Below are 19,959 nucleotides of genomic sequence, written 5' to 3'. Positions count from 1 at the left end.
CAACATGGATGCAGCTGGAGGCCATTATCCTAAGTGAACTAGCATAGGTACAGAAAACCAAAAATAACACATGTTCTCACTTATAAGTGGGAGCTTGAATTGAACACATATGGACATAAAGACAGGAACAGTAGACACTGGGGACTGCTTGAGGAGGGAGGATGGAAAAAGGGTATGGGTCCAAAGGCTGCCTCTTGAGTACTATGCTCCCTGTGTTGGTGACTATTTGTACCCCAAGCCTCAGCAGCACACACTTTTTCCATGTAACAAACCATGTATACCCTCTGATCCTAAAATAAAAGTGGAAAAAAAATCTTATATCACTAACGTATGTATTTGCATAAGTATATATGTTGATATTGTATATATTTTGAAATACACATGTCAAGTGGACATGCTGTCTGACCCCAGGGAAATTGCATGTACATGTGCATCCAAAAAGCATATACATTATGTATATGCATGTAATAGTTCTCTCTCTTATTTGCTTTTAAAAAAACTTGTCTCTTATGAATTCAGAGTGCTTAAGAAAATAATATCTGACAAGGAAAGCGAGCAAATAAAATTAGATGAAGAGTGCCAAGGAAAGCAATCCTAATTTTCAGAGGGCATGCCATGAGGTCGTCAGATCTTCTCCCTCTCCTGTCTCTCCCCACCACAAATGAACCCAAGCCTCTTCCTGTGTGAGATGAAGGAAATCTATAACTTTGTGTATTGGCATTACACAGTGTCACAGTATGAACTCAAGATAAGTGGATCATCTTGGAGATACACACTTGCTGTTTTTCTTTTCTCTCTACTTCCATTTTTATTGGATAATCCCCAAAGAATCAAAGAGGAAACAGCTAAAGGTTCCCACCCAAGCTAAAGGCTCTCACCCAAGCTGTTTATTTAAAATAAAATAAATTTGATTTTACTTCTTTGTATTCTTTATCACCAATTGTCACAGAAGGTCTAGAGGAAAAGGTGACAGTTTAATCTGCTATGATGCTATTTTAATTATGTTTAACAAGATGCACTCATCTTGCAATGGTTTAATCATGATTGATATCAAACATTCTTAGTGTGGAATGTCTCCCTCCCAGCCTTTCCCTAAAATCTTGCATCAAATCAATTGAGACTTGACATTATCTTTTCTTTTTAAAACGTTTCTTTTCTGATTTTTAAAATCCAACAAAGACAGCAAAAGGATTACTGTGTTAATATTACTTCTTGGATGTTGTATCAAGTGGGCTAGAATTTGATATACTTTTTTTTTTTAGATGCCTATTTCTCAGATACAACCCCTTCTGCTTCTTTTGTTATTTACTTCCATATAGATTATAAATGTTTTAATGGCACCATTTCTAGATTATCCTATAAAATTTATTTGTTGTCTTCTTATTATAGCAGGTAAGGATTTGACTATCATTTTTTTTCTTTTTTTTTTTTGAGGGCTACATATATGGCAAACCATTAACATATGAAAATGAGGGCTATATATATGGCAAATCATTAACATATGGAAATGAGGGCTACATATAGCTAGAGCTTCCAGTTTTTTTCAAAAGAAACTAGGTATCTATATATTTTTTTTAATAAGAAAAAGAATAAAGAAGAGGAAGAAAGAGAAACAGGAAGAGGGAGAGAGGATGGGGGTATTGCTTTATTGCCCGGGCTAGAATGCAATCTAAATATGGGTATGCGTATAATTGTCCTTAATAATGGAGATATAAAAGAAAATGAGGGAAGAGAATAACAAACAAGGAGCCAACCAGCATTTCGTTTAAACTTCTAAGTTGATATGATGTGGTACTGATCTACGTATGCCTGTATTGGGTGCGTATATATTTAGGATCTTTACCTCTTCTTGTTGTTGCATTGATCCTTTTATCATATAATGTCCTTCTTTGCTTCTTTTGATCTTTGTTGCTTAATTGTAACTTCTGCTTTTTATTTATTTATTTTAGCTCTCTGTTTGGTTGGTAAATCCTTCTCCATCCCTTGTTTTGAGTCTTTGTGTATCCTTGAATGTGAGATGGGTCTGGATGCAGCATACTGATGGGTTTTAGTTTTTTATTCAAATTGCCTGTCTGTCTTTGGATTGGGGGATTTAGTCAATTTAAATTTAGAATTAATAATAATATATGTGAGTTTAATACTGCCATTTAATATTAGCTGGCTATTTTGCCCATTAGTTGATGTAAATTCTTCATTATATTGATGCTCTTTTTGGTATTATTTAGAAAGGCTGATACCGTTTGTTCCTTTCTATGTGTAGTGGTTCTTTCAGAAGCTCTTGCGAAGCAGGCCTGGTGGTGATGAAATCTCTTGAGTGCTTGCTTATTCACAAAAAACTTTATTTTTCCTTCACTTGTGAAACTTAGTTTGGCTGGATGTGAAATTCTGGGTTGAAAGTTCTTTTCTTTAAGGATGTTGAATCTTGGTCCCCATTCTCTTCTGGCTTGTAGAGTTTCTGCTGAGAGATCTGCTGTAAGTCTGATAGGCTTCCCTTTGTGAGTAACCTGACCTTTCTCTCTGGCTGCCCTCAGTATTTTCTCCTTTATTTCAACCCAGGTGAATCTGACGATTATGTGCCTTGGAGTTGCTCTTCTTGAGGAATAACTCTGTGGTGTTCTCTGTATTACCTGGAGTTGAATATTAACCTGCCTTACTAGGTTGGGAAAATTTTCCTGAATAATGTCCTGAAGCGTATTTTCCAGCTTGGATTCATTCTCTTCATCACATTCAGGTACACCTATCAAGCGTAGATTAGGTCTTTTCACATAGTCCCATATTTCTTGGAGACTTTGCTCGTTCCTTTTTATTCTTTTTTCTCGAATCTTGTCTTCTTGTTTCATTTCATTGAGTTGGTCTTCGACCTCTGATATCCTTTCTTCTGCTTGATCAATTCGGCTGTTAAAACTTGTGCATACTTCACTAAGTTCTCGTATTGTGTTTTTCAGCTCCATCAATTCACTTATATTCCTCTCTAAATTGTGTATTCTTGTTAACATTTTGTCAAATCTTTTTTCAAAGTTCTTAGTTTCTTTGGATTGGTTTAAAACAAGTTCTTTTAATTCACAGAAGTTTCTCATTATCCACATTTTGAAGCCTGCTTCTGTAATTGGAACACACTCGTTCTCCATCAAGCCTTGTTCCGTTGCGGATGAGGAACTGTGATCCCCCGCTGAGGGAGAGGCGTTCTGGTCTTGGGTATTCTCAGCCTTTTTTGGCTGTTTTCTTCCCTTCGTTATAAATTTATCCATCTGTGGTCTTTGTATTTGCCGTTTTTGTAATTGGTTTTCTGAGTGGACGTCCGACTTACTGATTCTCAGCGCCGAAATCTGAGCAACCCACTGCACCGACTAAATCAGCGGCGTAAAGATTGATGGTGCTTTTCTGACTCTGCACCAAGAACCGATGCTCCAAGGTGCCAGCAAACCCGCCTCGCCAGTCACAAGAGTCGTGCTGGCGACCCGTGGGGCTCCTTCGCTGGGAATCTCCTGGTGCGTGAGCAACAAGAATTCATGTGAAGGTATGGCGTCCTCTCATTCTTTGCGCTTTCACTGGGAGCTACAGTCTCGAGCTGCTAGTGATCAGCCATCTTGGATCTCTCTCCTGATGTACTTTTTAAATTAAAATTTTATTAACATTAAAATTTGCCTCAGTTAATGGTTTTGTTTAAACAGTTGATCTAATTTAATGAGATTTTATGTTTTTTTTTTTTTTTACATTTCTGAAAATAGTGTGCCCCAAGAGGAGGATTTACACATCTTCTTGCATAGCTTTTACATCACTAGCTGTATAAAAAAAATCAAACTTTGAATTGAAAGACTGTACCTAAAAATGATGTCATGAAGCAAATGGGGAGAACTAGACAGGATATAGTGCTGTCTTTGTCTTTTGCTTCACAGCCGCCCAAATCTAATTGTTGAATAATGTGCTTTAGAGGACAGTAGTCTCTTTCAAACTGAAACACTGCAGAAAGTTCCACCCAGGCAATGTGCTATTTCTAGTCAAGTATATGGAGACTTTACATGCAGAGAGCAACTGTAAAGATGTTGGGATAAGAGCAACTTAGAAGCCAGTTCAAATAGAAACTTAAATTTGTGTCCAAAATAGCTTATATGAGTTATAGATGTTTAATGTTTAGCCCTCCTGTAAGCAGATATTTAAATAAACAAATGATTTTTAGATTTTGCTTTTCTCATTTTCTTCTATTAAAAAACCTTGCTGTGTCTGAGTTGTTAATGACCATGTATAATCCTCAATTTGTCAGTTATACATTATTAAGTCTTATATGAAATTACTTCTAACATTCTCTTTTGTATTTTGGCTAGGAGTTCAGCCTGAATTTTAAATTCAGTGTGATATATATATTTCTTACCGATTATTTGTATAAGACAAATAGTAATCAAGGAATTTCATCTGCATTGTTTGCCTTTGAATTATGTCTTAATTTTAAAGAAAAGAAATCTGTAAAACATTGTAAAATTGTATCCCTAAAAGGGACATATTAGGGAAAAAAAGCCATTTAAAAGCTATTCCTTTCAGACCAGATTGTATATATATAAAGTATTAACATTAATTTACAAGCAAATCTTAAGTATTATTAATTTTTGGCTCATTTTGCATAGTGGAACTAAGCAATTCATCTACTTAGAAACTGTACCACATTGGCTGGATGGTCCTTCAGTAAAATATCTGATGTCTTGTCCATCCTAAAAACTGAAAATCTGATGATTATATTATAGGGAGAAGACAATCATTTTGATTTCTTTGAATAGATATTCAACTCAGATTATCTTAGCTAATAACTTGTAGAATGATCTATTATCCAGACATCTCCTATTTACTTTCATTCACTATTAAAGCACCCAAAAACCTGGGGTTTCTCATCTTTTTTGTGGTTGAGATCTGATGGCAAAATGGCACATAGTCTTCCCATTAGATACTCTTCTGTAGAGGAGCAGTATATTTGTATCTAAAACTTTGTATTTATACTGAAATTCCAAATTGCCATTTTTTTTTTTGAAATTTCTCTTTTAATTTTTCTGGAAGATGGACCTCCCCATACGATTTCAGTAATCACCGGGGCTCAATCTGCCCAGCCATCAATGTTATTTTCATGGAGAGTGGGGAGACTATACTGGTTTATAGTTTAGGGTTACAGTAGTAATATATCTATTATTATTTTGAAATGAGTTTCCATAGAACTTCCCTACTTGATATTCTAAATGGGATCATGGAAGGAATCTATGTTTTAAAATAACATTTCTTTCTCTCAAACACTACACAAAGCTAGGTGGTAATCAAGAGCATAGAAACAATTTTGCAGAGATTTCAAATGATTATTCAACTACCCCGATAATGAGTGGAACAGACAAATGCAGCTGAGCATGCTGGTGCTCTCCAGCAACAGAGAGTAAGGTTTGTCACTGTTCAAACCTCTAGGGCACTGACAAGCTTCTATTTTTAGGTCTGTGCCTCCTATTGGAAACATGCTGCACTGTGTGACCTGTAGACCACCCAGCCCACCCACTTTTGGTGGTTTGGCCTTCTCTGAGGCTTGCCTGCAGGTGTGACCTTACTTACCCACCTAGAACAAGCGACTCTGCCGTTTTTCTGAAGTTTAAAAATATGACTGGCTAAAAGAAGACAGTAAGCAAGTCGATTTTTATACTGCCCTGAAAAGTTATAATTATAAAGTTTAGTGAACTTCATGAACTTTTTCAAGCATGTTTTTGCTGCAAGCTTGTGATTGATGTGGAGGCCCCCTAGGGCATAGGTAAAGCAGTTGAAAGGTAGGAAGTTGAGTGAGCTGTCTCTTGTACATAACCTGACAGAGGCTTATGAGGTTAGCGTCTACATTGCCTCAGCCCCAGCCCAGTGCAATTTGAAATTAGATAAACATTTTGGCAATGGTGTGGCAAACCAAAATTCAACCTTGCTTTTCTGTAGTTCTATTAACTTTATGAAAGTAATAAGCTATTTTTTGTAAAGTAAGCTGTTAGGCATCAAGGGCACACTAAAGCAGCTGTATTAAGTAGAAAGGAGGTGATTTTTTTTTTTTTTTCCTGATGTAACCACACTCTAAATCTTCACAATCTGTCACAGCTTACTCTGTAATTCTAAGCCAGCAATATTCAAAATCACACAATAAGTACTGTTAGCAAGATGTGGAAATTTTTTTGAGCAGTAGGAATGTACCCCAGAAGTCAGGATGTTTGCTGACCATTAGGTCTACTTGCATGCAACCTGTATTGGCTGTCCCTTATGGCACTCAGACTTATGGCTCCAAAGTGGGCAAATGAACACAAACAGTCTCATGAATACTCAAAAAGAGTTTCTTGCTTAATAATCCTGTGAACTATACAGGGAACTCCTTTCCTTAGGGAAGCATCATATGTCTTCATAACTCTCTTGGAAACTTCTTTCTAGTATAGGGAAAAATTGAGGCTCTGTTATGTGTCAGAACGTGAATCTTCCACCCATAGTAGAGCCGTAGAACCAAAAGATAATTTTTTTTTTTTCAGATGTGAAATTCAAAGCCTCAGGCACTAGTGACTAGCTCAAGGTCACATGGTTTGTTAATGGAGGAGCCAAGACCAGAGGCCACTGTGATCTCACTTCTAACAAAGCCAGATATCCACATAAGCATGAATTACTTCAAGAGGAGGGTGATTTAGTCTGCCTTCTTTTATCTGGCACAAAGTAATCACTTACTAGATGCTAGTTGTTGTTAGAGTTATTTTTATTTTTATTTCCCTCCCTCTCCAGATGTTATCATGTTTCACAACAATATGATTTAAGGGTTTAAGTGGCTTGTATTCAGATTTTAAAGAAAAGATCTTCTGTAAGTTTAGTTCTGGAGAAGATCTCAAGAGACCTTCTAGTTTTGCTTTATAATAATATTGTCCTTCCCACAATGATTTTTTTTACACAATAAGAAAATCTTTCTTTTTAGCTAGATCTTGTGATTTTAGCTAGAAGATAGTTTGAATAGAAGAAAACTTTGTAAAGTTCATTTTCAGAGGTTGCTGAAAAAAATTAAGATTCTCTGTTTCTGTTTCCGTCTCTCTCTCATTCATACATGCATACTCCCCTAATACATTATTCTTGAAATTTATATGAAAAGTTAATATTTTATAAATACTTTGAAAACCAATTCCAGTGAAGAATTAAAACATTAGATGGATAGCATATTTAAACAAGCTGTTCATGTATAAAATGGAAAGTTTTCCTGAAAAAAGAAAACACATTATTTTTTTTTTTAAATCTGTATTATGGAATTTTTACATCAGCTCTTATTACTAAGATGTTTACATAAAATGTGTTCCATAAAAGGGAAAAATTATGCCGGTCGCACCTATAATTTGCTTTGCTCCAAACCTTAGCTATTTAAACTGCTTCCATTTATGTGCACAAACCTGAATGGTTTTTTTTTTTATGCCCTCAAATTAAAGGCCTATTTGGAAAACTTGAGCTAACATGTACACTTATCCTGCCATTACCATCTTTTTCCCAATATATTCTCTCAATTTATTGGAAGGTAAGTTTGTAAACACAAAATTTACCCTAGCTACTAATTTCAGGTCCTTCACCTGCACCACATAACATGGAATAAATAGGAAGCAATAACCCTCTGGTGACCATATGTAAAGACATCTGAAGGAAAACTGAACATGAAAGGAAGTAGGAACTCAGAAAGTTAGATTAATGAATGAACAAACAAAAATATGGCTAACATGCTTTGCTATTTAATAACAACCACAGTCCCAACAACACTGAAAACTAATATTATTTGAGCATCTTACTGTGAGTCATGTATGGTCCCAGTACTTTATTTTATATAGATAGCTCATTGGCTACATTCATGTGCTCAAGAAGGTAGTTACGCACCATTTAGCCAGTAATGACATCATTGCCTTCAAGGGTATTAGAACTATAATTAGCTTTTATGAAGCTAAGACATTATCTACTTATGTTGGTAGTATTTAGCAGTATTTTTCTGGTTAATGCCAACATAAACCTGTTCCACCCTGCAATGCTGCCTAGGTAATCCATATGGAAAGATTTTCTTGATTCTCAAGTGAGATGAACATTAGGTGAGTGTGAGCATTTTAAGTTTCCCTAGTCTGTCTTTAAGGGAAATAAAACTAGTAAGATCAAAATGATACAAATCTTCGATGAACATTAGAATAGACCCTTTGCTGCTTGTCTGTCTGATCATCAGCAGTTAGGCTCATTTCAGGGAATTCAGTCTTTGTAGAATGAATCTGCCTTGCCACTGTGACTGCTGTGCTCTTTCTACAGTGTAGCTTGCTGGCTTTTGTCTGTCGTCTTGTCATCTGTCAGGTCCATGGAGTTGGACTACAATGATTCTTACAAGGATCTTTGTTAACTGGTGGTTTTGTGCTGTTTATGTACAAAGGAGCAAGGCTTTAAAAAGTATCTGTGTTGGCCTGGTGCAGTGGCTCATGCCCATAATCCCAGCACTTTGGGAGGCCGAGCTGGGAGGATCACTTGATCCAGGAGCTTGAGAGCAACCTTGGCAACATTATAAGATCCCATCTCTACAGTTAAAAAAAAAATAGCTGGGCAGGGTACTGCATGTGTGTGGTCCCAGCTACTCAGGAGACTGAGGTGGGAAGACTGCTTGAGCCCAGGAAGTTGAGACTTCAGTGAGCCATGATTACATCAGTGCACTCCAGCCTGGGAGACAGAGCAAGACTCTATATCAAAATAAAAATTAAAAAAATTTAAAAAATCTGTGCTAAACACAAATCTGGTTATTTTACCTTCCCCAAATTAAAACTTTTTAATTTTCCCTACTGCTATTAGTGTAATATTTCATTTTCTCTAGTAGGGCTTGCAAAATCCCACTAAATCTTATCTCTGCCTACCTCGTCATCTTTATCTCTTATTTCTCCCCAGTTTACACATGATGCTGCAGCTGACCTAATTCTTCAATTACTTGAACAGTCTATGTACTCTTGTGCCTTCTGACCTCACTCTTTTCTATTTTGTCTCTGCCTTCCCACTTTATTTGGCTCACTCCCAAGCTGCATATTTACGTCTCAGTTTCTTGCTGATTTGTTAGAAATAGAACTGGTTCTGTGAAGTCTAAACCCAGGCTAGGGTCTAGCACTCATCTGTTCTATCAGAGCACCTGCTCTATCAAGAACACCTGCTCTATCAGAGCAATTATCACTTTGTGTCATCACTATCTACTTACCTGCATTTTCAATAATCTATAAATTCCATAAAATCAGAGATTATATCTTCTGCATGATTGTATTCCTAGAACTGGGCACAGTGCCAGGCACATAAATGTTTGATAAGTATTTCTTAAGTGCAGGGATGTGGGGAGATGAGAAGAGGTAAGTTAGGAAGTGTGAACAGGGCAAATAAGGAGTGCTCTGTATGTCAGTCAAGGGTCTTATCTTGTTGGATACCAGAGAAGATTTGAAGTTAGAGAAAACTTTCATACTTGCATTTCGATAGATCTTTCTGGTAGTGATGTGGAGGATGAGTTAGTTGCAGGTGACAAGAGTATTGAGGAGACCAAACTTTTATCCAAGAGAGAAAAAATGAGAATCTTAAACTATAGGACCTTAAACTATGGGAATGAGATGAGGGACAGATTTAACAACTATGAATAAAACAAATGTCATGGCCCTTGGCAGATTATTTGAGATGGTGTGGAAGAAAGAAGAGGGAAGGGATGTTCAGAATTCTAGACTGGATGATGTTCATGCCACTAACAATTATAAGGAGGAAAAAGACAAATTATTTGAGTAATGGTGTTTGGAATGATGGTTCTATGGAATATCCAAGTGGAGATATCGAGTAGGTATTTGCAAACTAGGGTATGGTGCTCAGTAACACATGTATGTGATGAACATTTAAGTATAATGAAAGCTTTTGTTCAGATGAGATTATCCAGAGAGAATGAGTATATAGAGGAGAGGTCTGTAGAGTACTGGCTTGAGACACACTGGGTTGCAACGAACAGCAATCTATTAAAACCAAGTAAGTAGTAGGGTGGTAGGTATAATAAGAATTATTGTCATGCAATTCAAGGACAAGCCATGAGAAACAGCTCCTACCATTCATTACTGGATGTGGAATGGCTGGCATTAAAGCCCTTCTGTTTCTGAAAGGTCTGGTTTTCTCTCATCTCAGTGCTCTACATTTTCGTTTCTTTCTTTCTTTTTTTAATTGAAGCAAAGTTTGACTCTGTCACCCAGGCTGAAGTGCAGTGGTGAGATCTCAGCTTACTGCAACCTCCAGCTCCTGGGTTCAATCGATTCTCCTGCCTGAGCCTACCAAGTACCTGGGATTACAGGTGTGCGCCACCACGCCTGCCTAATTTTTGCATTTTTAGTAGAGGTGGGATTTCTCCATGTTGGCCAGGCTGGTCTCAGACTCCTGGCCTTATGTTATCTACCCACATCCACCTCCCGAAGTTCTGGGATTATAGCCATGAGCCACTGCTCCTGGCCTCTGCATTTTCTCTCTTACCCTTTCCTCTTTTAGTCCCTCAGCCTCCTGTATTTCCAAGTGGCCAAGGCAGCTGCTACCTTTAAATTTCTATAATGTCATCATTCTTCTTTTTGTCATTCTCTGTATAAATTGTGTGTGTCTCTAACTTGAAGTTCTCAGAGAAAGAGAGCATTTAGCTGATTAGAAAGTCTATAGTTTGGTTCCCTTCAGGTCAGGGGTTCACTCCTTGGGCCAAGTAGTACAAAGATGACAGCAAGAGCTGTGGCAGGAGACAGATCCTCCTGGGAGAAGGTGTACCTATGGAGATTGAGGTAGCTTCTGTAGTAAACTGTTATTTAAAGCAGCATGCTTCAGAGTGTAACATGCTTATTAATCATCTGAGAATGTTGTTTAAATGTAAATTTTGTTTGGCAGGTCTGGGTTATTCTGTGTGCCAAAAAGCTCACCGGTAATGCTAATGCTGCTTGTCTGAGGTCCTTGAGCCAAACAGAAAGGATTGTAAAGGAAGGGTAGCAGAGGCAGTGCTTGGAGAGGGCAGAGAGCAGGAAGGAAATGAGGAGAATGGAGAATCTGTGGGTAAGAGACTGTCCAGAAGGACCGTGTGCTCAGAGGCAGCCAATGCTGGAAAGGGTTAAGTGAAATAAAAATGAAAGCCACTTTAGTATGAACACTGTGCACAATTTTGTAAGTTCTTATCAGCTGAGTCCAAAGGTCTATGGATTCGCCAGCAAGAAGGTCCACAGCTGGATAATTCCAGAGTTGGGGATTTGCAGGACAGAAATGGGGAAGAGAGTAAGCAACTTGAATTAATATGTTAACCAGGAGGTCGATTTGGTGATAGATCATGCAGTTTATGTTGTTTCAAATTATTCAGTGCCTTTAGATTGTTTTTTAAAAGCTGGAAAAGACTCAACCATTGCTTAAGAGAGAACAGTTTCCCATGAAAATAAGTGCGGATATGTGTACATATGCATACCCATATGCTTGTGTGTCTAGTCCTCTTGCAAGTGATGTATCTCTACATAACAGGCTGACTCTGGAATGATTTACAACAGTTCACTTGTTTGGATCTTCAGAAAGTATTATCTTTTGCAGTCAGACATGGAATGTTCTCTTGCCAACATAATTATGGAAAGACAGAACTCAAAGTTTAAACATTAACAGTATTACAGAAGAAAGAGATGTTTTTCAGGGTGTAATGCATGTGAGTATCTTTGGAGATTAAAAAAATTGTCAGCCTTAATGGTGCCTCATCAAGGAAACTTCAGTTCAACATCTTAGTTTTCTAGCCATGGCAAACTTAATTGAACTGATTCAAGTAAGTTGGTACCCTTTTGAACCTATGCTTAAGTCGTTACAGTAGCTTCATTTTCAGGATGTTTCCAAAGAACATTTTGGGGTTGACCCATTACAGAGGGAAATGAAACAACTATCTGGCTGACTCAGGAAACCATTGTTTTAGGAGGAGTGTGTGAATGAACTGCTATTCTGACATGGCTGTCAGAAGTTCTGGTAGGGGATTGGAATGACCCATGTAACTGTGTTTTAAGAGAGACCCTCCTCAAGTGTAGAAATGCTATTTTTGAATGCAGTGCCCGAGGAGGAATGGTGAGTGTGGTGGGGATGCTTGCCAAGTCTGTCACATTAACAGAATCACAGATGTCACAGCCAGATTGCCTTGGATGCCTTGCCATCTTGAAAAATCTGGATAGGGGTCTGAAATCACTTAAAATACTTTGATGAAGTCATCCATTTCTGCATATTATCAATCATTTAATACATGCCAGCATCTAAAATGTTACTGATATTTTACATTTCAATGATGTTACATCTGGCAGAAATTTACTTAGATCTGGAGAAATGGTATCTGTCTATCCTGGCTTTTTACTGACTTAGGTAATAGAACTGTTTCTAGAATTCTTAGTTGCTGGCCCTTAGGTTTAATCTTTAGAAGCCAACAAGACTACTAAATATTTTAAATGTTTTTAGGCAACAAATGAGCTTTTCATGTGTTAGAACTTAATATATCCTCATGGATAATTCAAATAATGGCTGAATAAATGCAGACCAAGCAGGCAACTTAAGCTATATGTTCTGGAGATAATTTTCACTGGCCAGGTTTTCCTACAAATTCATTAGTTACAGTTTTATGTATGTTCAGATAAAAATCAAGATTAACTTAAATGAATTCATTTTGTTTGCCATTTAATACGGTCTAGAGAAAGTCATTATTCAATATCATCCACAAATCTGTGATTAAAGCAGCTAAAATTGATCTCCATTTTGATTTATCTCTTAGGATCGAAACTTCTTGTTTTAAAGAGATTTTAAAGAGTAGGCATTTGGATTTTATAAAGAAGTACTTGTATCAAAGGTAGAGTAAGAATCCAAATCTGAAATTTAAAAAAAATATCATAAGGTAATGGTTATTAAATTTGTAACAAAATGTTATTTATCAATTGAATTAGCCTTTGGTGTGACTAGAAGATTTTTCATTGTAGATTGGAGTTTCACTGAAAAATAAACTTTTGTAAAAATACGCACAAGAAAATTACTGCTAAATATTTGTAAGCATAGGCAAGAACTGAGGGTGGAATTTGGTTTGTTGTTTGTTTGGATTACTTGAAAACCTTGTTTTTATAAATTGTATATAAGAATATGTTACCATATCTGTCTTTGAGAACATACTGAGTCAGATGCTTTGAGTGGATAGCTTTTAGAATACATCTTAATCCTCACTTTACCAGTACCTCATTCAATGTCTACTTCAGTAACCATCTAATTAAGTAGCCCTGACTCTTAAGAGAGAACAAAGTAATTACTTAGCAGGCTAGCTCATAGTACAGGAATCAATTGGTAGTGATATTTGATTACTCCAAATTGTAAAATTCAAAGCACTATATTTAATACTTCCTAATATTCTTTATTAAGGTGTTTCCCAATTAGTTTCTTAAAATATGTTTCTTTTAGAGTGATGAAACTATTTTAAAGAAATTGCCTACTTAAAAATTTTAAAGAAGTACTTGAGCTCCCCATTTTGCTCTGTGTTTTTTGTTTAATTGTGGCAGCTTTTTTCTTCCTAGAAAGACACTTACAATTACATGCAGAAGGGCTGGTTTGAATTTTGGTGCTATTATCAATTATATGTGTGATTTCATATGAGTTTTCCAATATATATTAGCCTCATTTGTTTCATCTAAAGATAGAGGTGGTAATAATTCTCAGGGTTGTTATAATGTTAAATGAGATATATGGGAAAGCTTGCTATTGTGAATTGCTGTATACGTATAATGAACAGGATGATATTGTGTCTAGTTTAATTGACATTTCATCTATTTAAGATAATTACTATTTAGTAACACTATCTCTAAATGCTGTCTAGCCACTGAAGATACGAATCATGTGGAAGAATATATCAAATGTTTTTCTGAATTCATGTTATGAGTCTCATCTTTATCTTTTTTTATTCCTCTGAATGCCTAAGGAAAAGAGATTCTACTAAGGTGGGCTGCTATTTTACCTCTCTTAAATTTTAAATGCACTGATTTTGTGTTATAGTAATTATTAATACTAGCTAACACTTAACTATGTCTCAAGTATGACTTCCAGGACTTTCCAATATTAATCTATGTTACCCTCCCAATAACTCTGGGAAGTGAGTGCTGTTATTATCACCAGTGTAAAGGTGGAGAAACTGAGGCACAGATAAATTAACTTGTTAAAGATTACACAGCCAGTGTTTTCAGTCAGATTTAACTTTCTTATACCCTTTGGCAGGCATGGTGGTTCAGGCCTGTAATTACAGTACTTCTGGAAGCCAAGGTGGAAGGATTGCTTGAGCCCAGGAGTTTGAGGCTGCAGTGAGGACCACTGCATTCCTGCCTGGGTAATGGAGACCATACCCTGTCTCTAAAAAATAATAATGATAATAAATTTTCTTATACAATTTCTTCAATTCTTAGGGAAGAATTTGGCAAAAATAATATATAAGATAAATAAAGTCATGAACATTACCTGGGCCTTGGATATAAAGGATGGTGTCTTATCTTGGAAAAATGATGCTGCCTGTCTGCATGTTGGGATGACACTGAGATTGTTGCTTATTTTCCTTTCTTAATCTCCAGTGCTTATAAGTAGATAAATTATTATTAATTTACTAGGATTACTTCTCTCCTGAGCCCAAGGCAAAGTAACATGAGGCTGAACTTATCAGAAAGTCCCTGTCATCTCAGTCCTGTGCTATGAGTGATATAATTGGAAGAAACAGCCCAACACTCCACCCAAAGAGATGTTCCAGAGCACATATATTCTATCTTCTTTTTAGACTTAGAGTTTATTTGACTTGGTTATACTGCATGGAGTCATTCTTTAATTTAGGCATGTTTCCATTCATTTAAGCTATTCATTTGTTAATAAATTTAGCAAATTTTACTGAAGATCTCCCATGTGCCAGGGATGTTGTGGGGTGCTGGAAAGTAGAATGGCAAGTATGACTGTCACACACCCTCTGCTTGTTGAGTTTAAAAGCTAGTGGATGAAGATTGACAATAAGAAAATCATCTCACAAATGGAAGTAACACAAGTGCTCTGAATAGTGCTGCAAAACAGTGAGACATGGTACTCCAGGGACAGATAGGAGAAGGCATTTGGCAGACATTTGATGATCATCATTTGTTCTTCATTGTCTGTCTTTAGTCTTGTACAAGATGTCAGAGACTTAGGGAGAAAGAACAGAGGGAAGATGAGTTAAAAAGAATGGGTGGGGATAGAGTCTACAAAGTGAAACACTGAGTAATACAAGGTGGCCACAAAGAAAAGAAAAACCTCAACTGAGCGGTATAAAACATCAGATTAGTCCTTGAATATATCACATCATAGAAGAATAGTAATATTTGTAGTAATTACCATTTTTCAAGAAATGTTATAGCATATGCATTCTAGTCAACTCATTAAAAGAGGGAGGGATATAATAAATTTGGTTATTTTAATTAATATGTTTATTTTATTGTTGGAAAGTTTATGTATCTATTTAATGGCAATTTATCCAGTATTTTGGATAAATGAAATTATTGCCTTCATTTATATAAATATGTAAAAGCAATATTAATATTAGTTGCAAAAGCATCTCTGGACAGGAAGATAGTGGACCTTGGTTTCTGGTTCCAACTGCTGGACAAATAATAATTGAGAAGAACCTGTTTTCATTAGTGAATATGGGATAATAGCATTTCCCCTGTCTACCTCAGAAGGTTTTTTTCTTTACATAATTCATTCAACTAATATTTATTTTGAACCTTACACTGAGAATACAGTGATGAGCAAAGGAGACATAATCTTAGATCTCATAGGACTTACAGTTCCATGGGAAAGATCAATGTTCATTCACAGTGGTTTTTAATTTTTCCATTCGTGGCCTGCAGTGCCGTTCTCTAGTGTGCTCATAACATGCTCCCTCACTTCATTCAGTTAGGTCTCTCCTCAAATGTCACCTCTTTGGAGAACCACCATCTCCAGCATTCATTTCAATCTCTCTTTATCCTTTGCTTTACTTTTCTTCCCCACCTTTATCTCTCATTATACTTGTTGTTATCGTTAGGTCCAAGACTGAAGTATAAGAATCCTTTATCCAGCCAGGCGTAAGGGTGTACACCTCTAATCCCAGCTACTGGAGAGGCTGAAGTACTAGAATCTCTTGAACCTGGTTGATGGAGGTTGCAGTGAACTGGTATCACGCCACTTCACTCCAGTATGGGTGACATAGCAAGACTTTGTCTCAAAAAAAAAAAAAAAAAAAAAAAATTCTTTATACAGAGACTTTGTCTTTCCTGCTCACTGGTATATATTATTTAGACTAGTGTTTGGAACATAACAGTCTCACAACAAATACTCACTGGATAAATGAGTAAATGAGATGAGCCCACAAGCATGTAATTACCAACTATGACAAACAAATGGGATAAGTGAACAAACTCAAAACTATAAGTAATCCATGTATGCAAGGTGATGCTTATTTATTTGAATTTTAGGAACAAAAATGTAGTCTGCCAGAAGATAGCTTATTATTTTTTCAATTGGTAGTTTTCTATTAAAATAATCATTTTCTAAGAGTTTCTCTTCCTTTATACCCATGATTTATAATATTGAGTACTATCTTTATGGTTCTATAACCCCCTCTACCCCAGTTCAGTTACTCTCTGGAGTAGAGATTCTTAACTTGGATCATTGAACATTTGCGAATTGCACTGTTGGCTCCTGAGACTTCATTTCACTCCTTGAAATTGTAACGTGTGTGGCCCATGCTCATTTTACTGGAAAGAGTTCCTAAAACTGTAATCAGATTCTCGTCTGTATAGCCTCCCAAGTTTAAGAATCATTGCTTTAAAATTTTTTATTTCTCTTTTACTTTTTGTTGCTCTATTGGTATTTGTTTTTTTCTCCTCAGGATGGTTTCATTTTCCATTTATTTTTCATGATTGTAGTTTGTTACTTTTTTTTTTATTGCATTTTAGGTTTTGGGGTACATGTGATGAACATGCAAGATTGTTGCATAGGTACACACATGGCAGTGTGCTTTGCTTCCTTCCGTCCCCTCACCTGTATCTGTCATTTCTCCCCATGCTATCTCTTCCCACCTCCCAACCCCCCGCCCCTCCCCCATTTCCCCCCAACAGATCCCAGTGTGTAGTGCTCCCCTCCCTGTGTCCATGTGTTCTCATTGTTCAACACCCGCCTATGAGCGAGAATATACGGTGTTTGATTTTCTGCTCTTGTTACTTTTAAGTATTTACTGCTTGATTGTCCCCAGTGTGTGGTATTCTTGATTTTTTGTACATATCTGAACCCAGCCCTTCTCTCTGTCTCTCTTTTGTCTGTCCAGCAGTGTCGGGATGTGCCAACTGCCGAGTGGTTTTGTCCAACCCTTCTGGGACCTTTACTTCTCCATGCTACCCTAACGACTACCCGAACAGCCAGGCTTGCATGTGGACCCTCCGAGCCCCCACTGGTTACATCATTCAAATAACGTTTAACGACTTCGACATTGAAGAAGCTCCCAATTGCATTTATGACTCATTATCCCTTGATAATGGAGAGAGCCAGACTAAGTTTTGTGGAGCAACTGCCAAAGGCCTATCATTTAACTCAAGTGTGAATGAGATGCATGTGTCCTTTTCAAGTGACTTTAGCATCCAGAAGAAAGGTTTCAATGCCAGCTACATCAGAGGTATGTAAACCAAAGGCAGCGCCAACCTTCTGCTTTCATTTAACATGTTCTGCAGTAAACACAAGGACCAGAAGACAGAGTTATGCTCTTTTATGTGAATGTGAATGATTAGGATTGGGATTTAAGGGCAAGAACCTGTTAATATTCTCTGAGCATTCTCGTTAGCAAAATATAATTACCAGATCCAAAATCTGGTTATATTAGAGTTGAATTCTTTTATATTGTTTATATGTAGAACATTTAAAGGCTGCTTGGAAGACACTGTAGATATTCCACTGCTAATAATTAAAATCTGTAATTCTAACATCTCTCCACTGAAAATTTAAAACATCCTTATTTAGAAATCATTTTATTTTGAGTTTTTTTGTTGCTCTTTTAAGGAACTATGGTAGGGAACAAATACAGAAAATGAACGTAAATTTTTAACAAGCTATTAACAACTTAAGCTAATAAATAACACAGCTTGAGGAAAGCCACCTGAAAGTGGCTAACTGAAGGAAATAAGCATACTTTTATTAAATATGTTTTTCATATTCTGGTACAACAGAACATTTAAATAATCTTTCTCTCTAAAACCTGTGTTTCCCTAAAGAAACTCAAGCTTCAGTATGATAAGACTTAGTTATTACTGGTTTTTCTTCTTCTGAGCTTTCTAAGTAAAAACAAACAGAAAGGTACAACTATAAAAATGACTGTTATGACTTAGTTATTTTGTTTTTTTTTCCTTCCGAACTTTCTAAGTTAAAACAAGCAAAAAGAAAGGTACAACTATGAAAATGACTCTCACTATTATAAACTGTATTTTTTTTGTTGTTGTTGAGCTACTTGTGTTTGCCATGGTTAAAACATACATGCTTAAATTTTTCAAAATAATGTTTCAAATTAAAATGATAAATATAGGACACTGGAAAACAAAACAAAAAAAAAGAAGCAAATTGGAATTATCTGTACAACTGCCACCCAGCCATAACCACTAATAAAATGTTGATGGTGATATCTATTTTCAGGCTTTGAATTTTAACAATGCATGTGGTATACTGGTTCAATTGTTAAGTTTCTCTTTGCATTAAGTAGACCTAAAAACTGCTTTATATTTAACAAGTAGACTAAAATCCATGATTCCTTTAAATTCTATCATAGATTTTTACTAAAATAGTTATAGTAAAATGATGTTTTATTATAGAACTGTTCTTGATGTACTGAATATTAAAATATATTCAAACTGTTACTCATATGAAACCAGTATTAAAAAGTATTTTTGAGGAGAAATACTTCTTTCTCAAATTAGTTTCACAATGGCTATTATATTAGCATAGGGCTAAATCTATTGTATTATTTAATAATTTTGCATGTAACATAGGTAGAAGGTTTAGGTGAATACATTTTTATTTTGAATTTATTGCACATCTATTATAATAATAGTATTTGCTCTTTATTGCTGTGGTACTGGCACTGTTCTAAACTTTGGGCATATTAACTTATTTAATTCTCATTGACCGTATATGCAATAGCTGCCATTGTTGCCCGTTTTACAGATAAGACAAAGGTAGAGAGAGATGAAGTAACATACCCAGGGTCACATGGCCACTACCCAGAAGAGCTGGAGTAGGAAGCTCTATGGTCTGCCCTTTTACTACTCAAAAACTAGTTATTCGCCTGGATACCTTACATTTCCATTTTGTTGGACTTTTCACTAGACTCCCCCTCCTTAATAGAATTATCTTTGTATTCATTCGTTCCTAAAACAGCCTGATGATGGCAGGAAAAATAGGAGGACATAGAGTATCTGAAATGAAGGTGGTAGCACAGAAATGTTTGGGAAGAGTGAAAAGTAATCGTTAATGAAAATAACAACTATTGTTTATGTTTAGAAATCACTTGAAAAATAGTATTTTTTATAATCTTAATGTATAAACAAAGCCTTCCTGAAACCATTTATTTTCTCCATTAGGTAGTTGGGGCTTTAAAATTGTTAATTTCTTAGTTTCAGGTTTAAAAAATACTTATCAGCTTGGCTGGCTGTCACTCAAAAGTTTAGGCATGAGATCCAATCATAACTAGAGACAAAATGAGTAGAATTTCTTCTTATTATTATCGATATCAGACAATTGGTAATGGGCTGGTGACAAAGGATGGATGAGTAAGAAACGAGGGATGGAGCAAACGGTAGGTAAAAAGGTAACTAGTAGAAAGCGGTGAAGGGCTTGATGTTTTGCATCACCTTTGTCTGTGTTCTGAAGTTAACA

At 36.2% G+C, this 19,959-nt stretch overlaps 1 protein-coding gene across 9 annotated transcripts in view; it reads left to right on the top strand.

Annotated features, from left to right (window-relative positions):
* Positions 1-19,959, top strand: part of ADGRG6 (adhesion G protein-coupled receptor G6) — a 149,142-nt gene that overhangs the window by 56,415 nt on the left and 72,768 nt on the right. For 4 of the 9 annotated variants that reach the window (XM_074397377.1, XM_074397379.1, XM_074397378.1 and 1 more), the window contains exon 3: positions 17,369-17,713. In XM_074397377.1, the coding sequence (XP_074253478.1) occupies positions 17,369-17,713 (345 nt within the window). Of the gene's footprint in view, positions 1-13,975; positions 13,995-17,368; positions 17,714-19,959 lie in introns of all 9 variants that reach the window. The other 5 variants (XM_010337551.3, XM_003926864.4, XM_039467783.2 and 2 more) reach the window with 2 other exon arrangements.

This window comes from Saimiri boliviensis, chromosome 4 (assembly GCF_048565385.1).
Source record: "Saimiri boliviensis isolate mSaiBol1 chromosome 4, mSaiBol1.pri, whole genome shotgun sequence".
Lineage (NCBI taxonomy): Eukaryota > Metazoa > Chordata > Mammalia > Primates > Cebidae > Saimiri > Saimiri boliviensis.
The sequence above is the reverse complement of the archived record's forward strand: the minus strand, read 5'-3'. Positions and strand labels throughout refer to the sequence as shown.